Source organism: Oreochromis aureus, linkage group 11, assembly GCF_013358895.1.
Source record: "Oreochromis aureus strain Israel breed Guangdong linkage group 11, ZZ_aureus, whole genome shotgun sequence".
Taxonomy (NCBI): Eukaryota; Metazoa; Chordata; class Actinopteri; order Cichliformes; family Cichlidae; genus Oreochromis; species Oreochromis aureus.
The window spans coordinates 24,905,738-24,927,572 of NC_052952.1; the positions used below are offsets into that span (position 1 = coordinate 24,905,738).

General features: G+C 42.0%; 3 protein-coding genes and 1 long non-coding RNA gene across 7 annotated transcripts; all 4 read left to right on the forward strand.

The window, feature by feature from the left end:
* Positions 1-2,365: 2,365 nt before the first annotated feature.
* On the forward strand, positions 2,366-4,869 carry LOC116309520 (trypsin-1-like). 4 transcript variants are annotated; one of them, XR_005614843.1, is made up of 4 exons: positions 2,366-2,426; positions 2,657-2,807; positions 2,926-3,480; positions 3,707-4,869. XR_005614843.1 is itself a non-coding variant. In XM_031726140.2 (3 exons), the coding sequence occupies exons 1-3, from the start codon at positions 2,387-2,389 to the stop codon at positions 3,050-3,052; spliced, it is 318 nt and encodes a 105-aa protein (XP_031582000.1). In that variant the 5' UTR covers positions 2,366-2,386; the 3' UTR covers positions 3,053-4,869. The 4 variants fall into 4 exon arrangements, 1 of the variants encoding a protein (XP_031582000.1); XR_005614842.1 differs by having other exon boundaries at positions 2,926-3,117; positions 3,202-4,869; XR_005614844.1 differs by having other exon boundaries at positions 2,926-3,117.
* Positions 4,870-8,449: 3,580 nt separating this feature from the next.
* Positions 8,450-9,220, forward strand: LOC120442660. Its single transcript, XR_005614845.1, has 3 exons — positions 8,450-8,766; positions 8,855-8,985; positions 9,077-9,220. It is a non-coding gene; the product is annotated as an uncharacterized LOC120442660 (long non-coding RNA).
* A 4,498-nt stretch (positions 9,221-13,718) lies between these two features.
* Positions 13,719-15,351, forward strand: LOC116309499 (trypsin-2). Its single transcript, XM_031726111.2, has 6 exons — positions 13,719-13,816; positions 14,046-14,196; positions 14,318-14,568; positions 14,675-14,811; positions 14,958-15,059; positions 15,177-15,351. The coding sequence occupies exons 1-6, from the start codon at positions 13,777-13,779 to the stop codon at positions 15,222-15,224; spliced, it is 729 nt and encodes a 242-aa protein (XP_031581971.2). The 5' UTR covers positions 13,719-13,776; the 3' UTR covers positions 15,225-15,351.
* Positions 15,352-17,364: 2,013 nt separating this feature from the next.
* LOC116309500 (trypsin-1) lies at positions 17,365-18,988 on the forward strand. The gene is made up of 6 exons (XM_031726112.2): positions 17,365-17,452; positions 17,651-17,801; positions 17,917-18,167; positions 18,275-18,411; positions 18,584-18,685; positions 18,806-18,988. The coding sequence occupies exons 1-6, from the start codon at positions 17,413-17,415 to the stop codon at positions 18,851-18,853; spliced, it is 729 nt and encodes a 242-aa protein (XP_031581972.2). The 5' UTR covers positions 17,365-17,412; the 3' UTR covers positions 18,854-18,988.
* The last annotated feature ends 2,847 nt before the right edge of the window (positions 18,989-21,835 follow it).

Here is a 21,835-nt window from a genome sequence, read left to right on the forward strand (position 1 = left end):
ACACAGCAGTTAGAAATCAGCAGCAAACCTCTGTATTACTGATACATTGATTATTCAAATCTAAACTAAAGAGGAAGTTTCTGAATGGGTCTCATTAATTTGAGTCATTGCATCCATTATGCTGCAATCATTTTTGCTATAAGAATAGTTACATGTTGTTCTATATTTGATTTCTCACCGCTGCTATTTTTTTTATGGTTGAGTTCTGAACTCGGCCTTGAGCGAAGGTGTTATGTGAACAATCCATATGTTGCAGCCATACAGGGTTAGATTTAGAAGCCTTACAACTCTGGAATGGACCACCCGCATCTGGTTTACACCTCACTATCAATTTGTGTGTTTTAGTTGACTGGCTATCACACGATAGAGACTGAGGTGAAGTAAAAGGATACCATTTCCGCCATGAAATCTCTGGTTTTCATTTTGCTAATTGAAGTTGCTTGCAAGTGCAGACTGTCTCGTGCATTGTGCATGTTTCTATAGTGCAACAAATGAATTACTATTTCTGTGTCCACAGATGATGTTGATGGGTATGAGTGTGAGCCCTACTCCCAGCCCCAATCAAGCGTCTTCTGTGGTTGCTCCCTGGTCAATGAGAACTGATGCAACTGATGGGAAAAATGAACAGAAAATCAAAATCTATTTTTATCAGCTTCTTTGTCTGTCAGTTGCATGGAGTTGTGTATGAGGGATCATCATACTGGAGCCACTGAGGGTAATGAGCAGTTTGTTAGTGTTTTCCATATAATCCAACAAGCCTTCTGTGACAGTTTGGCACTTGTGAATGACATCAGGCTGCTCAAGCTCAGCTGCCACAGTCAACCAGTATGTGCAGCCTGTGGCTCTGCCCGCTGGCTGTGCCTCTTCTGGGACCATGTGCAAAGTCTCTATTATCTCCAAAGTTCTTTTGTATTTGCTGCAGCTGCTGAGAGGCTGCAGTGTGCAGAAATTCCCATCCTGTCTGAAGAGTACTGTCATATTACATACCCCAATGTGGTTGACTACACCATATTCTGTAAAGGATACCTGGACGAAGGCAGACTCCTGCCAGATATGTTTCTACTTTTCTGACAGCATGTCTTCAAACTGGACAAACCACTTTTTTTTATTACTTTAAATGTACTTTCCAGTGCTGAGCATTGCATTGCAAAAATTCAGAGTTCAAGTATCAAGATTCAGTCCAAGTCTTTCTCTCAAGGTGACTCTGGAGGTGCTGATGTCTGCAAAGTTGTGCTGCAAGATGTCGTGTATTGGGGATATAGACATGCTGAGAAAAGCTAACCTACACCAAGGCATCATGTTAGTCCTTCCAACCACCCCATCCCCAGTGCCAAACATGACTCTGTTCAATGTAATGATCTTGCAATCCTGACTGATGTTGTTAAGTTTCTATATCTGTGTTCTGATTGAGTGACTGCACAACACAAAGGGCATCCATTAATAAATATATGGTAAATGGACAGGTTCTTATATAGCACTTTTCTACTCTATTTGAGCACTCAAAGCACTTTGCACAACTTGCCTCATTCACCTATTCACACAAGCACTTTTTTCTACGCTCTTTCTATCTAAAATTCTCACACATTCATACTCTGATGGATGCATCGGAGAGATATTTAGTGGGGATCGAACCACCAACCGTCCGGTTCTACTGCCTATATAAAATGCTATAAGTGTTCAGCAATTGTATCTCCCATATCATTTTTTTTTCAAATAAAATAAAATCACAGCACTTCCTCGATTACAACTTTAGATGTATGTCCTATGTTTTATGAATAAAACAAAGCACATCATTTCTTTCTTGGTAAACCTTTCATATCTGAATTGAGTTTCTAGATTACAAGGGTGACATGTAACTAGAGAGGTGGCATGTAACTTTACAGTGTGACCAGAAAAATAAAACAAACTCACATTTCCGTCAGCTAACAGGTGAATTAATCAAATTGATACCAAAATAAAATTTGCATAAATTAATTGGGTCTTAAGAGTTGCTTTATAGAATATTGCACAGTCAGAACATTACACATAAATGAAATGATTAGTTTTGCTGTGACTGTATTAATGATCCATTAAGGAAAGAGTTTCTAACAAGTTGTTTGGTTTATATTAATAATTTGCATACATATATTACAGATATGAAACATAAGTCAATACAAATAATAGTGAAGCAAAAAACTGTCTACATCACACATTACATTATTTTTTCCTTATTTACTAAAAATTAAGCCATCCCTATGCAAATAGGGATGCCAGTTTCAAAGACCATCCACAGAGACTGGTTCCTCACTGACCAATAGGATTGCTCAGAGAGCTGGGCAGCTCTCCCTGTGGATATAAATCATGGCTCCAGGTGAAGTCCTCTCATCGACAGGATCACTCAGCAATCATGAGGTCTCTGGTCTTTGTTCTGCTCATTGGAGCTGCTTGTGAGTGTGAAGTTTTAAGGCTTCTTCTCTGCTAACAGTTGGTTAGCTTTCTTCCCAGATCACACCTTTATTCATCATAGCTTTATTATCTCAAAGTAGAAAATTAATTATGTTTCTCTATCCACTCAAATAAGCTTTATTTATGCATTTGGCTGGAAATCAAACAGCATAGATGTTTCACGCCTGATGGGAGTGAGTGGTAAACAGTTTGTTTACGTTTGTGTTTTCAGTTGCCCTGGATGATGACAAGATTGTCGGAGGGTTTGAGTGCACACCTTACTCTGAGCCCCATCAGGTGTCTCTGAACATTGGCTACCACTTCTGTGGTGGCTCCCTGGTCAATCAGAACTGGGTTGTGTCTGCTGCTCACTGCTACCAGTCGTAAGTATATTTCTATAAGATCTATAAGATTATAGGTCTGATTATCAGATCAGAGTTGCGTAAAATTAATTTTTATTGGGAGTTTTATACTAATTTCCTGTTTTTCAAATGTTTTCAGTCGTATCCAGGTGCGTCTGGGAGAGCACGACATTTCGGTCAATGAGGGAACTGAGCAGTTCATCGACTCCTCCCGTGTCATCCGCCATCCAGAGTATGATTCCTGGAATATTGACAGGAATCACTGAGACATCTAAAACCTGCAGGGACACCGGCCCTCGTGGACTGAGATTGGGGACCCCTGATATAAAATGTAAGGCACTCACAGAAAGTTATACACCTTGACTTTCATTAGTTTTACCTGATTATCTGCAAATTGTTTGACAAAAAAAATCAGTGCCAGAGATTCCAGCAGGATCAACAAACTAATCCGCAAGGCTGGAAGCATCATTGGCCAGAATTTGGAGGTCTTTGAGTCAGTGAGGGACACGAGGTCACTGAACAAACTGCCCTCCATCATGGACAACCCATTCCACTCACTCCATTCCACTCTTCTGAGGCAGCAGATCTCCTTCTCCCTCAGACTGATTCAACCTCGCTGCCATAAAGAAAACTTCAGGAAATCATTCCTACGGTTCTCTATAAAGCTATATAACAACTCTTCATTCTGTAATAGGTGAACACACCTGCAAGGCATGAGATCCAAAAAATATTTTATATTTTACTTTCATGCAGTTGTTCTTCTTACATTTATTGTATAAATATTATTTATTAGTGGAATTTGTACTTCTCTCTTACACAATGTCAGTCTTACCTTTACTGTTTTTAACTAACTTAATTTTTACTGTTCTTTTTTTTTATATCACTGTTGTAAATTTATTAATTTCCACTCTCTCTCATAGTATAAGACCCTTACTGGACATGTGGGTCTATCTGTCTGTCTGTCTGCAAGGTGCCCTGGTCCTGTGGCTGCAAAACAAGCCCAAATCATCAACCCTCCAACAGCTGATAGTGGTATAAGGTGTTTGTGCTCATATGCTGTGTTTTGTTTAATTCCAAATATGGTGCTGTGCATTCATAAACTTTAACATTTATAATGCTAACTGAGGCCTGTAGAGTGTGAGATATTTTTCTCTTGTTAATTTCTCTGAGCATTGCGCAGCCTGGCCTTAGGGTGAATCGTCCTGGGACGATTGGCAGTTGTCTTGACGACCCTTCTCAGATTGATGGGCAGCATCAAATACTTCTGCTTCTAAGATGAGTGCTGATATCTTTAATCATTGGCATAATGTAACACGATCGAGTGCTCCAGACCAACAATCTGCCAAAACAACTTTTAAAGATGCTCATACTTGCCAATGATCAAGTGCATTTAGTTGGTGCCTCGTGGCTGCTAAATATCCTCTTAGGTGTTCTGCAAGAAAATTAAAATAGCAGTTCAACAAGGAGAGCTAGGAGAGCTAGGAGAGGGGCAGATGTTCATGCTGCATTCACAGACACCATGCAGGAATGGAACACTCAAATCAACGACAGAAGCAAAAAGTTGTACTTCTTTTTTCACACATTGTTTTTGCATTTTAGCTTAATTGTTGTTAAAAAAAGAAGAAAAGACATGGTGTAATATGTCATGCATTGTTGTTCATCTGATGTTGTATTTAAATAATTTTAGAACTTGATGAGGACCAGATGATCTTTTACTATGTACTGATACACGAAACCTTTGAACTGAAAGAGGAGTTTTCTATTTAACAAGACTGTATTTGAACATAGGTAAGAAACGTCATATGAAATTAAGTCTTACTAAACTCTTTATTTGCATCTTTTTAAATCTTTATGATAGACTTGTCCTTTTTCTGATGACAAAACACAAAATATTTAGGTTGCGGTGGAAATATATGTTTGCACTATTGTACCTCTGTGCCTCAGATTATGAAGAGATGGCATCACTTCCCTTGAAAAACTCATGAAAGTAATTAAACTTACTAAAGTATAACATCTTTGCACAAAATGTAACTTCAGACTGAATGAGGGTCAGCAAGAATAAAAATTACAAATATTTTGTAAATTCTATCTTTCTATCTATCTATCTATCTATCTATCTATCTATCTATCTATCTATCTATCTATCTATCTATCTATCTATTAGGAGTGGGACTCGATTAAAATTAATATAATTAATTATATTAATAATTAATTACAGCCTCTCTGTGAATCGCTACCTTATCGTGGTGGAGGGGTTTGTGTGTCCCAGGGATCCCAGGGGCTATGTTGTCTGGGGGCTTTTGCCTCCTGGTAGGGTCTCCCATGGCAAATTGTTCCTGGGTGAGGGACCAGACAAAGAGTGATTCAGAAGACCCTTATGAGAAAAACATCGAGGGAACAGTTTACCCTGCCCGGGATAGGGTTACCGGGGCCCTGCCCTGGAGCCAGGCCCAGGGAGGGTGCCCGAGGGCGAGCGTCTTGTGGCCGGGCCTTAGTCCATGGGGCCCGGCCGGGCACAGCCCGAAAAGGGGACATGGGCCCATCCTCCCGCAGGCCCACCACCAGCAGGAGGCGCCGTAGGGGTCGGGTGCATTGTGTGCCGGGCGGCGGCCAGGAGCGGAGGCCCTGGCGGACTGATCCCCAGCTACCAAAACTGGCAATTGGGACATGGAATATCACCTCTCTGGTGGGGAAGGAGCCTGAGTTAGTGTGTGAGGTTGAGAGGTACCGGCTAGATATAGTCGGGCTCACCTCTATGCATGGCTTGGGCTCTGGAACCAGTCTCCTGGAGAGGGGCTGGACTCTGTCTCAGTCTGGAGTTGCCCCTGGTGAGAGGCGGCGGGCTGGGGTGGGTATTTTAATATCCCCTCGGCTTGCTGCCGGTACGTTGGGGTTCTTCCCAGTGGATGAGAGGGTTTGTTCCCTGCGCCTTAGGGTCGGGGAATGGGTCCTGACTGTCATCTGCGCTTATGCGCCGAGTGGCAGTTCAGAGTACCCAGCCTTCTTAGAGTCCCTGGGTGGGGTGCTGGAAGGTGCTCCACCTGGAGACTCTGTTATCCTACTGGGAGACTTCAATGCTCACGTGGGTAACGACAGCGTGAACTGGAGGGGCGTGATTGGGAGGAACGGCCTCCCTGATCTGAACCCGAGCGGTGTTTTGTTATTGGACTTCTGTGCAAATCACAGTTTGGCCATAACGAACACCTTGTTCGAACATAAGAGTGTCCATAAGTGCACGTGGCACCAGAACGTTCTAGGCCGCAGGTCGATGATCGATTTTGTAATCGTATCACCAGACCTGCTGTCATGGTCCTGGGTCGGTGACCCAGCGCTTTAAGTTTATTATTATCATTTTTCTAGTTTATTCTGATTTTGTATTTGTTCTTAGGGTTTGAGTTGTGTGTTTCTATCATCCCTACCTGTGTCTCTCCTCTCTGTTCTCTTCGTGTCCCCAGTTGGTAGTGTAAAACAGTCTGTGAGTTTCCTGTTTTACTTTGTAGGTTTGTGTCTCGTTATGTCCATTAGTTCCAGCTGTGTCCCCGCCTGTCTGCCATTTCCTAATTACCTGGTGTGCGTATTTATACTGCCTGTGCTCCTCGTCGCGTCGTCTGTGTTTCTCTGTGAACCTTCCGTGTATTCAACGTTATTCCGTGTTTCTCCGTGTCTCTCTGCTCCTCGATCCATGTCCTCCTTTTTGTATTCGTTTTTCCCTGTTTAGGTTTTTGTTCGGTTCTGCTGTAATTAAACCCACTTGCATCTCCGCCACTGTCTGCTTTTGGATCCTCCTTTCTCACCTCCACACGACTACCAGCCGAGTTGTGACACCTGCGACCATATGTTCTGGACACTCGGGTAAAGAGAGGGGCTGAGCTGTCAACTGATCACCACCTGGTGGTGAGTTGGATCAGGTGGTGGGGGAGGACGCTGGACAGACCCGGTGCACCTAAACGCGTAGTGAGAGAGTGCTGGGAACGCCTAGCAGAGGCCCCAGTCCGCGGGATCTTCAACGCACACCTCCGGCAGAGCTTCAACAGCATTCCGAGGGAGACTGGGGACATTGAGTTTGAATGGACCATGTTCAGCATCTCCATTGCCGAAGCTGCTGCATTGAGCTGTGGCCACAAGGTGGTCGGTGCCTGTCGTGGTGGTAATCCCCGAACCAAATGGTGGACACCAGAGGTGAAGGGAGCCACCAGGCTGAAGAAGGAGTCCTATTGGGCTTGGTTAGCCTGTGGGACTTCAGAGGCAGCTGACAGGTACTGACAGGCCAAGCGGAATGCGGCTCGGGCAGTGGCTGAAGCAAAAACTCGGGTGTGGGAGGAGTTCGGAGAGGCCATGGAAAAAGACTTTCGGACTGCCTCGAAGAGATTCTGGCAAACCGTCAGCCATCTCAGGAGGGGAAAGCTGTGCTCTACCTGCACTCTGTATAGTGCTGGCGGAGCGCTGCTGACGTTGACTGAGAAAATTGTCGGGCGGTGGAAGGAATACTTCGAGGACCTCCTTAATCCCACTGGCACGTCTTCCGAGGAGGAAGCAGAGTCTGGGGATGACGGGGATGACTCGCCAATTTCCGGAGGTGAGGTCACTGAGGCAGTTAAACAACTCCTTGGTGGCAGAGAACCTTGGTGTGGATGAGGTCCGCCCCGAGTTCCTGAAGGCTCTGGACGTTGTAGGGCTGTCCTGGTTGACACGCCTCTACAATGTTGCGTGGAGATCAGGGGCAGTACCCCTGGACTGGCAGACCGCGGTGGTGGTCCCCATCTTTAAGAAGGGGGACCGGAGGGTGTGTTCCCACTACAGGGGGATCACACTCCTCAGCCTCCCTGGGAAAGTCTATGCCAGGGTGCTGGAAAGGAGAGTTCGTCCGCTAGTCGAACTTCAGATACAGGAGGAACAATGCGGTTTTCGTCTTGATCGCGGAACACTGGACCAGCTCTCTATCCTCTCTAGGATACTTGAGGGTGCATGGGAGTTTGCCCAACCAGTCTACATGTGTTTTGTGGACTTGGAGAAGGCATTTGACCGTGTCCCTCGGGACATCCTGTGGGAGGTGCTGCGGGAGTATGGGGTGTCTGGCCCATTGCTATGGACCATTCGATCCCTGTACAACCGTTGCAAGAGCTTGGTTCGCATTGCCGGCAATAAGTCAGACTCGTTCCCGGTGGGTGATGGGCTCCGCCAGGGCTGCCCTTTGTCACTGATTCTGTTCATAATTTTTATGGACAGGATTTCTAGGTGCAGCCAAGTGGTGGAGGGTTTTCACTTTGGTGGCCTCAGAATCTCATCTCTACTTTTTGCGGATGATGTGGTTCTGTTGGCTTCATCGAGTGATGGCCTCCAGCTCGCACTGGAACACTTCGCAGCGAGTGTGAAGCAGCGGGAATGAGGATCAGCACCTCCAAATCTAAGGCCATGGTTCTCAGCCGGAAAAGGGTGGAGTTCCCACTCCGGGTCGGGGATGAGCTCCTGCCCCAAGTGGAGGAGTTCAAGTATCTCGGGGTCTTGTTCGCGAGTGATGGGAGAAGGGAGCCGGAGATTGACAGATGGATTGGTGCTGCGGCCGCAGTGATGCGGACGCTGCACCGGTCCGTCGTGGTGAAGAGGGAGCTGAGTGTAAAAGCGAAGCTCTCAATTTACCGGTCGATCTACGTCCCTACCCTCACTTATGGCCACGAGCTGTGGGTAGTGACCGAAAGAACGAGATCGCGGATACGAGCGGCGGAAATGAGCTTCCTCCGAAGGGTGGCTGGCCTCTCCCTTAGAGATAGGGTGAGAAGTTCAGCCATCCGGTATTAGGAATTGGTGGGGTTTCTCTGGTGTGGTGTCACGGGGTCTGCTTCTGTTTTCAGCACAGGTAGGCGGGGTGGTGTGTCACGGGATGCTGACACACCGGCGGTACATCAGACGTCATTTGATGGAGCGTTATTTAGGAGCAGCGCGACAGACGTCTGGTGTCGGAGTATTGCCACCTCCCCGAGTGGTAACGTGTTTATTAATTCTCTGCGGTGTGCATACGGCCAACCTATGTCTTGGATTTGGTTTACTTTCCTGTTGTCCTGTATCCTCAGCTGGATCTATCACCCGCTTACCTGTCAGCTGTTTGTGAAGCCGCATTTCCGGGATCTCTACGGAGATAGATCTCAGCGTTTCTTCTACTTCCCGGGAATCCTCGCCCGAGTCTGTACAGCCAGTGTGACAAGTGAGCTCTCCAACTCTCCCCATGTTTATTGCCGTTTCTTACCGGTTGTTTGGCATCCTTTCCTAAAGTTACGTTTTTCCTTTTTCCATAGATCCACCCTGCGTGTGCGGGTTACCCCTTTCCCTCAGAATGCATGTCAGCTCCCTTCTCTGGTTTCCCTCCGTTTATTTGTCGGCGTACATATTCCATCCCGTGTAAATAAGTTGGACACTGTAAATAAAGAGCACTTCCTGCATTTTCTGCGTTTCTGTGTGTTCTGCCATAGAGTCCGTTTACTTAGCATAACATCCGGGAGGGGCTCAGAGTAGAGCCGCTGCTCCTCCACATTGAAAGGAGCCAGCTGAGGTGGTTCGGGCATCTGACAAGGATGCCTCCTGGGTGCCTCCTGGGTGAGGTGTTCCGGGCATGTCCCACCGGGAGGAGGCCCCGGGGCAGACCCAGGACACGCTGGAGAGATTATATCTCTCGGCTGGCCTGGGAACGCCTTGGTGTTCCCCCGGATAAGCTGGAGGAGGTGGCTGGGGAGAGGAAGGTCTGGGCTCCTCTGCTTGGGCTGCTGCCCCCGCGACCCGGCCCCGGATAAAGCGGAAGAAGATGGATGGATGGATGGATGGATAATTAATTATGGCTTTGTAATTCGTTACTCTCAATTAATCGCATTTAATTGCACAAGAAAATCTGCCCCAAAGCGCTTTTTTTTTTTAATTTAAAAGGATTTTAGACAGAAACAAATAATAGACATGGACATGAATAGTGCAAACTCAAGCTCTTTTAATTTCTGAAAAAAAAAGAAGAAGCATTTAAACTGTATTTCAATTCAAAACAGAGAAACAAAAATAATATCAAAACTGGGCAAACTTAAAAATAAAGTGCAGTTTTAAGTAATTTAAGTACATTTTCAAAAATGGTATTGTCTTTAAATAATAATAATAAAAATGTCAACATAAAGTGCAGTTTTTCTTCTCAGGAAAATATGGCTGAAACAAAAGGTTATTTAACCAGCTTCACCTTTAAACTCTGAGCAACGTTAGCCAAAATTATTTTGTATATTAGGCTAAAAAAGTGAGATCATCAAACATTTTAGTGCAAAAAATCACAAACCCATTGGACTCAAAATACTTCCATGCTTATATACTGTCTGTCTCTTTCAGCCAGTTACTTAGACAAACTAGCCTGTTCACATTTTCAGAGCTCAAGACAGTTCTCTTTTTTGTTACTATGTGACCTGCAGGTGAGAACAGTCTCTTACTTTGGACAGAAGTGGCAGGACTAATCAAATACTTGCGGGCCAGGACAGATAGCTGTGGGTGGGTCCCTGCTCGACTGGACCACCATTGCAGCAGGCAGTCTGTCTCGCTGATGGTGGATTCTGCTCTGTACAAACTCAGGGCCCTGTTACACAGAGCTTCCTCATCTAAATCAGAGTCTCAAGACAATGACGAGAGGAGGAGCCTCTTTGTCTTTGCTGGCGCCTTTGTGCTGGCATCTTTACACTGTTCCTGCAGCAGGACCTCAAGGATGGTCCAAACCTCTTCTCACTCTCCCCTTGCAAGACACTTTAAATCCTTAAAGCCTGGGTCAAGCACAGTAGTTATCTTGAGCCACTGATGGTTGAGCGTAGTTACACGTTGGGATAGGTCCTTTGTGAAGGCAGTCTTGAATTTCACCATGTAGTTTGAGTCATCATTGGAGACCTCCATGGTGTGATGCAGATGGCAGAAAGCAGGTAAAACCACTAAACATGAGACATATGTCTCACCTCCAAGAAGCTCAGTCACAAACCTGCAGTAGACAGTTTGAGAAAGTAATTATTAATCTACACAATAACTGTCAACTATAGAGCTTTTTGAAGAAACAGTAACAAAGTTTAAAAATTGTTTTATTTACCTGCATGACTCAAGGACAGTCGCCAACTTTTGGAGTTTAATGAGCTCCAATGGAGTTAAAATGTCTAGCTTGTGCATCTAATTTTGCTTGCTTTTCAGTGTCATAAAGCTGTTGAATTTTACTTGAAATAGTCTTTCGGCATGGCAGTTGGAAAGTTGGATCACCTGACGCTAACTGTAGCACATTTTCTAACCCCCTATCTTCTACCACTGATAGTGGTCTACAGTCCAGAGCAAGCCATTCTGCAAGAGAATTTGTAAGTTTGTCCGATGTTGACTTACTAATTTAGCCCTGAAGCCAGTCACTTCATCAAGTTTGGGCTGCAACACCTTTTGTTGGTACTCAGACTGGGACTGCTTGCGCTAAGAGCTCCCACAGTTTCTGTCCTTGCTGTTTTGTATTTAGATGGTAAGGTTGAAGTGCTTCGGTGGTATGCAAACTCCTTTTTACACAGTTTACATAAAACCATGCTTTTATCAAGGCTTCTGTCAGGTAGTCTTTTGAAATGAAATTTGCCTCCGATCAGTCCTAGCAGCTGGCTTTCTTCTGATTGTTGCTCTGATGTGAGCATCAGTGTAATCTATACCAGGAAATTGTGCATTGACAAAAGTTCCCCTTTGCTTGGAATGCAAAAACTGTGTCCAAATTCAGAGGCTGCATCCTCCTGAGGCCACATTTGTAGGCCAATTATGTAACCAAGGCTGCCCAAATTCGAAGACTCCACCAAATGTGGCCGACAAATGCGTTCTCCTTTTCCCCAGATCTGAAGGATGGGTTGGGTGTATCCTTCGTGGCCCAACCTATCCCAAAATTCATAGCGCGGCCCAGCTAATTCCAGGTTCCAACAATGGTGGCAGCTACTTAATTTTAATATTACTCTTATTACTCTTTCTGGGTCACAAAATGAACTTTTAAGATATTTTCAGGCAAGGATGTAGCTGTGTAAACTTCAAATATCTGCTCGATTTATCAAGATATCACATATTTGCAAAAGTGCACTGACGTTTTCAGAGACGTCTGTTACCCACCAGCTCGAGGTAATCAGGGAAAGAGACACAGGTGGGGAAAACAAGCAGCGGGTCAACAGAATCAATTAAGGAGCATGAGGGAAGCAAAACTGAACACAGCACACACAGGGCAAGAGACTATCAAAATAAAACAGGAACCTAAGACTGAGACTGACACTAAGACACATCAACGTGACAGGCCAAAGACAAAACTGACAAAACACAAGAGACTGTCACGGTCCCCGTGCCTCACCGGCTGATTCCGTGTTATGCAACATGTGTTTTGTTCTTGTGCTCTCTCTCTCTCCCTCTTTCCCCGGCCACAGCAGTGCTCACTGTGGGCTCCGCCCCTGGCCCACACACCTGTGCTCATCATCACACCTGGCGCTGGTTACTACAATCAGAAGGGCTTTTTAAGATGGCAGACCTACACTACTCGTCGCTGGGACGTTGAGTCACCCGCGTTAGTGCTTCAGCAATCTGCCTAGTCTGTGAGTTTCCTTGTGATCTAGTGCTAATTGGATTTTCTGTGTGTGTGCGTAGATTCCCCCCCGGACCCGTCCTTGTACCCCCGAGTGAGCGAGAGGAGCGACTGGAGTGGAAAAGAGTGGGATTGTTGGTTGAAAGAGCAGAGTGTGGTTTTGGACCCTTCCCCCCCGGAGCCCCAGACCTCTTCCCCGAGCACCTTGTATATATATAATCACCCGGTGACACCACTGTAAATAAACGCACTATCAGTTTCTGCAAAGGTCTCCTGGTCTGCGCCTGAGTCCGTTTACAAAACCGTGTCAGAGACATCACATAAACATAGGAGAGTCAGAAAAACTCTAGAACAACAAAGAATATGGTGAATACAAAATCAGAATGAAAACCAAAGCAAAGGTAATATTTAAAGTGAAAACTGCAAATGACAAAGTAAAATGGGAAATATCAAACAGGAAACTGAGTCCCAAACAGAAAACACCGGGTGCAAAATCGAGGAACAGGACAATTACTTCCTCCACTACTACTTCACAGATTCGTATTTACTGTAAGAAATCTTACCTTAGGTTTTTAATTTGTTGCTTACAGCACTTCAATGTCCAATATGAATTTAGTTTTCAAGTGCTGTGAAACACACAGATGTGAGATAGTGTGTTTCCAGATATCTAAATATAGAGATGATATTTACCTTTGTAGAAGTCTGACCAGAGACACACTAATTTCAAGCAATAGGGGCTGACTTATTAGTCTATGGTTTTATGATAACATACATTTAAAATTGTATTTTATGAGAGCTTATGCATGAAAATGGCTGTTTATACAAAGGAATCCTTTGAAAGAGTTCTGTTAGAGATATTAAAACCACTAAGATTTATTATTGTATCATACTCCACTGTCAGTACATAAAAGTCTGAGTATAGGAAAAAAAAAGTGACCCTTAAGTGTTTATTGAAGTGAAACAGTTCAGGTCTGCGAGGCGACAGAAACAACCATAAAAAACTATTTAAGAAATAAAATAATCCTTTTTCACACATTCCTTTGAGAGTTTTCTTATTTGCTAAAAAGAAAGCCATCCCTTTTCACTATTCTGCTCATTACTGTCATCATATATTGGCAGGATTGAAACTAACTTTTCCCAGTATTACAAAAAATTTGCAATAAGTTGCTAGCAATTAAAATATAGATTAATACAATGATACAAAAGAGTAATCTATTTATGTGCATGATTTATATCAAAATGTTTCAAAAAATTAAGCCATCTCTATTCAAACAAATCACCAACCCCAACGAAACACCAAAGAGATTGGCTCTTTGCTGACCAATAGGAGTGCTCAGAGAGCTGGGCAGCTCTCCATGTGGATATAAATCATGGCTCCAGGTGAAGTCCTCTCATCGACATTATCACTCAGCAATCATGAGGTCTCTGGTCTTCGTTCTGCTCATTGGAGCTGCTTGTGAGTGTGAATTTTTTTCTGAGCAGATTGTCTTCCTCTCTGACTGGCAGATGTTTTTCTTATTAGACTAAAACTTCATCCAACATAGCTTCAGCTGCTCGTGGCTGCAGCTTCACAATGATTCTAATCAAATTCAGTGTACTTTTGGCTGGAAATCAAACAGCATAGATGTTTCACTCCTGATGTGAAAGTGTAGAAGTAAACAGTTTGTTTACACTTGTGTTTTCAGTTGCCCTGGATGACGACAAGATCGTCGGAGGGTTTGAGTGCACACCTTACTCTGAGCCCCATCAGGTGTCTCTGAACGTTGGCTACCACTTCTGTGGTGGCTCCCTGATCAATCAGAATTGGGTTGTGTCTGCTGCTCACTGCTACGAGTCGTAAGTATATTTTTTTAAGATTTTAAATCTTATTTTCTTATACGTGAGACATCCACAATTTATATTTGTTGGTAGTTTCTGTGTGTTTAAATCTATTCTCCTGTTTTTGAAATGTTTTCAGTCGTATCCAGGTGCGTCTGGGAGAGCACGACATTTCGGTCAATGAGGGAACTGAGCAGTTCATCGACTCCTCCCGTGTCATCCGCCATCCACAGTATGATTCCTGGAATATTGACAATGACATCATGCTGATCCAGCTGAGTCGACCTGCCACCCTCAACAGTTATGTGCAGGCTGTGGCTCTGCCCAGGAGCTGTGCTCCCGCTGGCACCATGTGCACAGTCTCTGGATGGGGCAACACCATGAGCTCTAGTGAGTAACTTCTGCATGTTAGCAGTTTAAAGTTGCAAATTTTCATGACATTTGGTTCCATCTGCATGAATCCTTTTTCATCCATACTCTGTTTCAAACATTGCAGCTGCTAATGAGGACAGGCTGCAGTGTCTGAACATCCCCATCCTGTCCTACAGTGACTGTAATAACTCCTACCCTGGCATGATCACTGACTCCATGTTCTGCGCTGGATACCTGGAGGGAGGCAAGGACTCTTGCCAGGTATGTAATAAGTCAAACTTGCTGCAATCCCTGACCCTGCCTCTACCAGTGCACCTCAATGATAAATGCAGAATATTGGAAATATTGATAAAATTATATAACAAAGTTTCTTAGTGTGAATCTTTGTTCTTTTATTTTGTTTTCAGGGTGACTCTGGTGGCCCTGTTGTGTGCAACGGTGAGCTGCAGGGTATTGTGTCCTGGGGCTATGGATGTGCTGAGAGGAACCACCCTGGTGTTTATACCAAGGTAAATTTAAAGTCATTATTTAATGCAAACAGTCACCTGAAACCTAATTTTCATATTGCAGAACTTCTGTATGCTTGCTCTTTATAATAACAAACCTTGTTCTGTTTCCTTTCACAGGTCTGCATCTTCAACGACTGGATTCAGCAAACCATGGCCAGCTATTAAGTCTGATCCTTCAACTTCTTTTCTATTCTGCTGCAATTCTTCTATCATTTTAACTCCATTGTTATTGTCGAGTTCTAAACAACATGCAGTCAGAATCCACCTCAATCAATAAAGTTATTCAACTTGACTTCCATTTTTTGCCTTCTGTTTTCCTACAAAACTCTTTTTTGATATTTAAAATAGTATAACAAACATTTTACAACCATATCCTGCAATTTAGGAATTAGGAGAAAGGCAGTTACTTTGTACATAAATCGTCTGAACTGCTGAAATCTTACCTGTCTTCTCTCTGCTTCAATTTGCCACTGCTGCTGCTGTTTAGAAAGGCATTGATATATGTCCAATAATCTGGGACTGGTAATAACAAATTATATATATCTTTTACCAATTATACAACAGTCTATGTATTCTTAAATAGAAATTTGATCTAATTTTGATCAATGACTGTGTTTTTTTATTTGGTAAGTTCATCTAATGTGCTTCAAACCTTTTCTGGGGACAAAAGTACGACTGAATCTGAGGCCATCTGGATATAGGGTGGGCTCATTTTAAGGATCTTTTTACTCCTTTCTAACATGCAATGGCAATTGATTGACTGGCAGAGCCCGTTACCACTTATGCTGTAACTTTACGCGTGGCCAGAGTTTAGAATTAAGACAGAAACCAGCTGTAGTGCATGAACATTCTAGCGAGCACAGCACAGAAATTTATAACAATAACATCTTATTTACAACAGCAAACCTACTATTAAACCTATTCCTAATGCCTAAACAGTACCTTTACACAGTTAGGTTAAGAAACTTTATGCAAAAGTATCGATGCATTAATTCAAATTTAATCTGCTGAAATAATTATCCATGTGAGGGATAAATCATCATCACTAGTACACTGATTAACTCTATAATTCCTAACCCTATGGTGTCAGAAGGTGTGATATCTGGCTTTTAAAAAATGTTGCCACTGTCCTTTTTTTTGGACTTCACACAGTACATGACATGATTATAAGTCAAAAAGAAATCAATTTAGTCATACTGCCTCTGTTTTCCAGATAACTTTGATGGATATTTTAGGATATATTTTCATCCTTTAAATTTTAATGATTTATTTTAGTAAGAACCTTTAAAAAAATAAATTATGCTTGCAAACAGTCTGTTAGCTCCATAAAAGAACCTCAGTTCAGTTTATTCATGGGGCAAAAAACACATTCCCAGAGAAGTCACAATGACAAAATGTATAATGAAAGCTCTCATGGTGTGTTGATCATTAAAAGAAAAAAGCAAAAAACAAAAAAAACCCCCAAAAGAACAAAACACAACAAAACAAAACAAAAATTCATTAAGAGTCAAAAATCAAAGAGGCCTAAAATAAAAAAAGAAAGAATACTTTATACATATAATGTTCACTGTCAACTTATTCTTTGCTCATGGCAGTCTCAGTGTCCATTCGTGAATTTAGTTTCTTGGTCATAGGTGCTGAGAAGCTCACAGCTGTGAGATACCGTGTTCCATTCATCCATTTCTCTGCTTATCCAGTCACAAATATCTAAATATAGAGGTTATATTTACCTCTACAACCTGACCAAAGCTATGCGCACTAATTTCTGAGAACATGAGCTAAGTTTTTATTTCATGTCTATGTTTTTTTGGGGGGGGGTTTTAAACCAAAGTCTAAGTGTATAAGTGTGTTTTGGTACATTGGAAAGCCACACGAGTACAATATACACATTATTAGGATTTTCTCAGATAAAACTGAAATGCTAGGATGCTCTCCAGTTATTAGTTATTAAAATTACCCGTCATTATTGTCATAATATATTGACTGGATTGAACCAATTGATTGAAACAGTAATGTATTACTCTAAGTGAATGAACAATTATATAACAATTTATATCAAAGGAAAGTTTTTCCTGGTATTATAAAAAAAACAATAGTTTAACAGCAATTAAAATATAGAATATAGATTGATATAGTAATACTAAAGAGTAATGTATTTATGTAAATAATTTATATAAAGATTTTAAAAAGAAAGCGATTCCTATGTAAATTGGGTCTCCAGCCCAACGACCCACCAAAGAGACTGGCTCCACACTGACCAATAGGAGTGCTCAGAGAGCTGGGCAGCTCTCCCTGTGGATATAAATCATGGCTCCAGGTGAAGTCCTCTCATCGACAGGATCACTCAGCAATCATGAGGTCTCTAGTCTTCGTTCTGCTCATTGGAGCTGCTTGTGAGTGTGAACTTTTAAGGCTTCTTCTCAGATCACACCTTTAGTCATCATAGCTTTATTATCTCAAATTAAATATGTTTCTGTGGCCAATCAAATAGGCTTGATTTATGCATTTGACTGGAAATCAAACAGCATAGATGTTTCACTCCTAATGTGAAAGTGTAGGAGTAAACAGTTTGTTTACACATGTGTTTTCAGTTGCCCTGGAAGACGACAAGATCGTCGGAGGGTCTGAGTGCAGACCTTACTCTGAGCCCCATCAGGTGTCTCTGAACATTGGCTACCACACCTGTGGTGGCTCCCTGATCAATCAGAATTGGGTTGTGTCTGCTGCTCACTGCTACAAAAAGTAAGTGTCTTTTAGTAATGTTTTAAACCTTATTTAAGTGAGTGATCAACAATTTATATTTGTTGGTAGTTTCTGAGTGTTTGACTCTATTCTCTTGTTTTTGAAATGTTTTCAGCCGTATCCAGGTGCGTCTGGGAGAGCACGACATTTCGGTCAATGAGGGAACTGAGCAGTTCATCGACTCCTCCCGTGTCATCCGCCATCCAGAGTATAATTCCAGGACCATTGACAATGACATCATGCTGATCCAGCTGAGTCAGCCTGCCACCCTCAACAGTTACGTGCAGCCTGTGGCTCTGCCCAGTAGCTGTGCTCCCGCTGGCACCATGTGCACAGTCTCTGGATGGGGCAACACCATGAGCTCTAGTGAGTAACTTCTGCATGTTAGCAGTTTAAAGTTACAAAATATTTCATGAGATTTGGTTCCATCTGCATGAATCCTTTTCATCCATACTCTGTTTCAAACATTGCAGCTGCTAATCAGGACAGGCTGCAGTGCCTGAACATCCCCATCCTGTCCTACAGTGACTGTAATAACTCCTACCCTGGCATGATCACTGACTCCATGTTCTGCGCTGGATACCTGGAGGGAGGCAAGGACTCTTGCCAGGTATGTAATAAATCAAACCTGCAAATGTCCCCTTCTCGAACAGTAAACCTTTCTTCAAATGCCACAAGAGTGGATGTATCCCACAATGACAGCAACACATTTAAATTATATTTAATTTGATTTAAATAATTAATTCTTGACATCCATCTTTGGTTTTTTTTACTGTTTTCAGGGTGACTCTGGTGGCCCTGTTGTGTGCAAGGGTGAGCTGCAGGGTATTGTGTCCTGGGGCTACGGATGTGCTGAGAGGGACCACCCTGGTGTTTATACCAAGGTAAAGTTAAATAATTTCTAGAATGTAAACAGCTATGTGAAAAAAAGTTCTCATTGTGGAACTTTCATCATCCCACCATCCTCTTTTCAATAACAAATATTGATCTGTGTCCTTTCACAGGTCTGCATCTTCAACGACTGGATCGCGCAAACCATGGCCAGCTACTAAGTCTGATCTTTCAATCATCACCCTACTCCGCTGCAATTAGGTTTTTTTTTTTTTTTTACCAGTTTAACTCTACTCTGTTGTAGAGTTCTGGTGCATTCAGTTTTCACGTAAATCAATAAAATCATATAGACTGAGTCCTGTTTGTTTTGCTATTTCTTTGCTATTGATACATTTGGCAACAAATATTTAAAAAAAGGACATTATGACCATCATCGTATTTACAGTGTAGGAGACAGTTCTTTACAGTACTGACCTTTAGAGAGTCATGCAAAAGTTTAGAGAGACACTAATATTTACTATTGAGTTTCATTTGATGTCTTTTAGTTATTTATTTAGTTAGTTGGATATTTGAAATAAATTTGTCAAATTTGAATCCAATTTATTATTATCATTACAGTTTGATAACATTTCTAATAAAAATGCTTCTCCCCCTGCAGCATCAAATCCACACTGGCATGTTGTGTAGTTTTGGACCCAAATTCATTTGAGGCAGATAGAAAAACAAAAAGCCGACCTTTTATTTGGTGATTTAAAAAGTCTAAAAAGACAGATTCTGTAATAGCATAGAACAGAAATCCAATAGCTTGCAGAAAAATTTAGAGGAAGAATAAATAGAAGAAAGGACTAAATAGTACACACAAACTGAGGGCCGATGGGAAAATGGAGACAGATAGGGAATGAGGCACAGTAGAAAACAATGAAGACAAGAAGGCAAACAGGAAGTCATTCCCCACCCCCACCCCCCCAAACACACACACACGCACAAACACACATACAAAGCAAAACAAACAAAAAAAGAACAGGAAACAACACAAAAAAGACACTTACAAATACAAAAACCTCGCACTAACAGAATTTCCTCTGAGGAAGCAAGAATAATTATTAACGTTACGACAGAAACCAAAATGAAAAAGGTAACAATAACTCAACTTGAAGCAGATAGGCTACAGCAGCAGAAAAACACACCTGTCAGCTAATAACAGGCTACAGTTCACTCTGGCTCACCATAACTGAACACCAGATTGTCAAAATGTTTCCTGTTCTGATGAGTCAATTTCTGCTGCAACATTCAGATTGTGAAGTCAGAATTTGGCACAAACAACATGAAAACATGGATCCATTCTGTCTTGTATTAGAGGTTTAACCTGGTGGTGGTGGTGTAATGGTGTGGGGGATTTTCCTGGCACACTTTGAGCCCTTTAGTGCATTTGTTACCATTGAAATCAATCTAGTCTTAGCAAGATGTAAATAATGAACTAATTTTACACTTAGGAGTCCAAAGTCAAAAACATAACCAATCAAATGGATAATGACATCCTGTTTCATAAACTTAACGTTTGTATACAGTTGAAAGGTTTCGCCCTCTTCTTCTTAAACACACAGAGGCATCTAAATGCTGAATTTTTTTATTTGTTCTAAAACCCTCTTAGTATTTTAGTAAATATGCCAAGAACTACATCTTCTGTATAGAGTCAGATTCTCACACATCATTAAAGGATGGATGTTTGCTTTGGTTGTTGCACATTAATGATTCCATTTCATTTTCCTGCGTTTGAAATGTGAATAAGTTAATTATAAATGAATATGCAAAATGATTTTTAAAAAGGACTTTGAATTTTACATTCTGCCATTAATTTACTAATCAGTCTTTGTCTCATATTCCATTTAATCTTCTCATGTCTATGACACCACAATCCTGGAAAGAGCACTAATTTCTGTGAAGAGCCCATCAGAAATATCCCTGTACAACTGTCCACTGGTTTAGGAGTGATGGTGTGTCTGATCTGACACAATCATCACCTCAGCACAAGTGAATGATGGCTGTCTATTTTCTGCTTCTGCTGACCTTTCATAGACAAAAACATAGATGAATTATGTCAAACAAGCCAGTTTAAAAAGTAGACATGACTACAGTGCTTGTTTTTTAACCTGCAAGTACTTTTCTTTTGATGCTTTTAGACCATCAATAAAAAACTTTTAATAGCAGCACACGTTGCCTCAGTTCTTTAGAAATTACAAATCATTAAAAAAAAGAGAGAAGAAAACACTAAATTTTAGAGCTATATGGAACGAATGTTCTAAGGAGTCAGGAACGACTCTGAACATCCTGCTTTTGACTGAAAGGTGACTGAAATGATCTGTCAGGGGCTGAGTCTGTGACCCAGCATTTTGAGTTTATTTTGTATTTTTGATTTCTTATGTTATATTGGAAATATGTTAAGTTCTTGTGTTGTATTATTAGTTAGGATTTAGTTGAGTTTTATTTTAGTTTTTCATCTATTTCTTGATTTGTGTGTGTGTGTGTGAATGTAAGCGTGAATGAATAATGTCATTGTAAAGCGCTTTGGGTGCCTTGAAAAGCGCTATATAAATCCAATGCATTATTATTATTATTATTATTGTTATTATTATTATTTATAAGTCTTTTCCTGTCCTCTATGCAGTCTGTCTTGACATCAGTGTTTTTCTTTCAGTTATCCCGGTGCGTTAGTGTCTCCCAGTGTTCCATGTTTTAATTGTCAAGCTTGTGTTGTCATGTCTACATCTCTCTGTGTTTCCTGTTTTATTTTGAAGAGTCTGGTGTTTCCATGTTCAAAGTGTTTTGTTTTAATTTCCCCCCTGTGGTGCCATGTTCATTCGTGTCAACTGTGCTTCCCCAGGTGTTTCCACTTCCCTCATTCTCCTTCTGTGTATATAGGTCCTCTGTCTTCCTCTGTTCTTTGTTGGGTTGTCGGTTTGTCTTCAGGTCAGGTCAGGTCAGGTCAGGTCAGGTCAGGTCAGGTCAGGTCAGGTCAGGTCAGGTCAGGTCAGGTCAGGTCAGGTCACAGAGTTTTCCCTCATGCTCATGTTCAGTTTCATGTTCTCGTCTCTCGTCATTGTTTCGTAGTTAGTTTAGTTCTTTCCCAGTTTAGATTTTGGTTTAGTTTCGTCCTTGTTTTGCTTTGCCTTGTTTTTCTGTTTTTGAACATCAGCCTGAAATTA

Bases quoted from the DNA above. Each gene is read 5' to 3' on its own strand.
- LOC116309500 (XM_031726112.2), top strand. From the start codon at position 17,413: ATGAGGTCTCTAGTCTTCGTTCTGCTCATTGGAGCTGCTT. The intron at 17,802-17,916 runs GTAAGTGTCTTT...AAATGTTTTCAG, and splicing joins GCTGCTCACTGCTACAAAAA to CCGTATCCAGGTGCGTCTGG. The intron at 18,412-18,583 runs GTATGTAATAAA...TACTGTTTTCAG, and splicing joins GAGGCAAGGACTCTTGCCAG to GGTGACTCTGGTGGCCCTGT.
- LOC116309520 (XM_031726140.2), top strand. From the start codon at position 2,387: ATGAGGTCTCTGGTCTTTGTTCTGCTCATTGGAGCTGCTT. The intron at 2,427-2,656 runs GTGAGTGTGAAG...TTGTGTTTTCAG, and splicing joins TCTGCTCATTGGAGCTGCTT to TTGCCCTGGATGATGACAAG. The intron at 2,808-2,925 runs GTAAGTATATTT...AAATGTTTTCAG, and splicing joins GCTGCTCACTGCTACCAGTC to TCGTATCCAGGTGCGTCTGG.
- LOC116309499 (XM_031726111.2), top strand. From the start codon at position 13,777: ATGAGGTCTCTGGTCTTCGTTCTGCTCATTGGAGCTGCTT. The intron at 14,197-14,317 runs GTAAGTATATTT...AAATGTTTTCAG, and splicing joins GCTGCTCACTGCTACGAGTC to TCGTATCCAGGTGCGTCTGG. The intron at 14,569-14,674 runs GTGAGTAACTTC...CAAACATTGCAG, and splicing joins GGGCAACACCATGAGCTCTA to CTGCTAATGAGGACAGGCTG.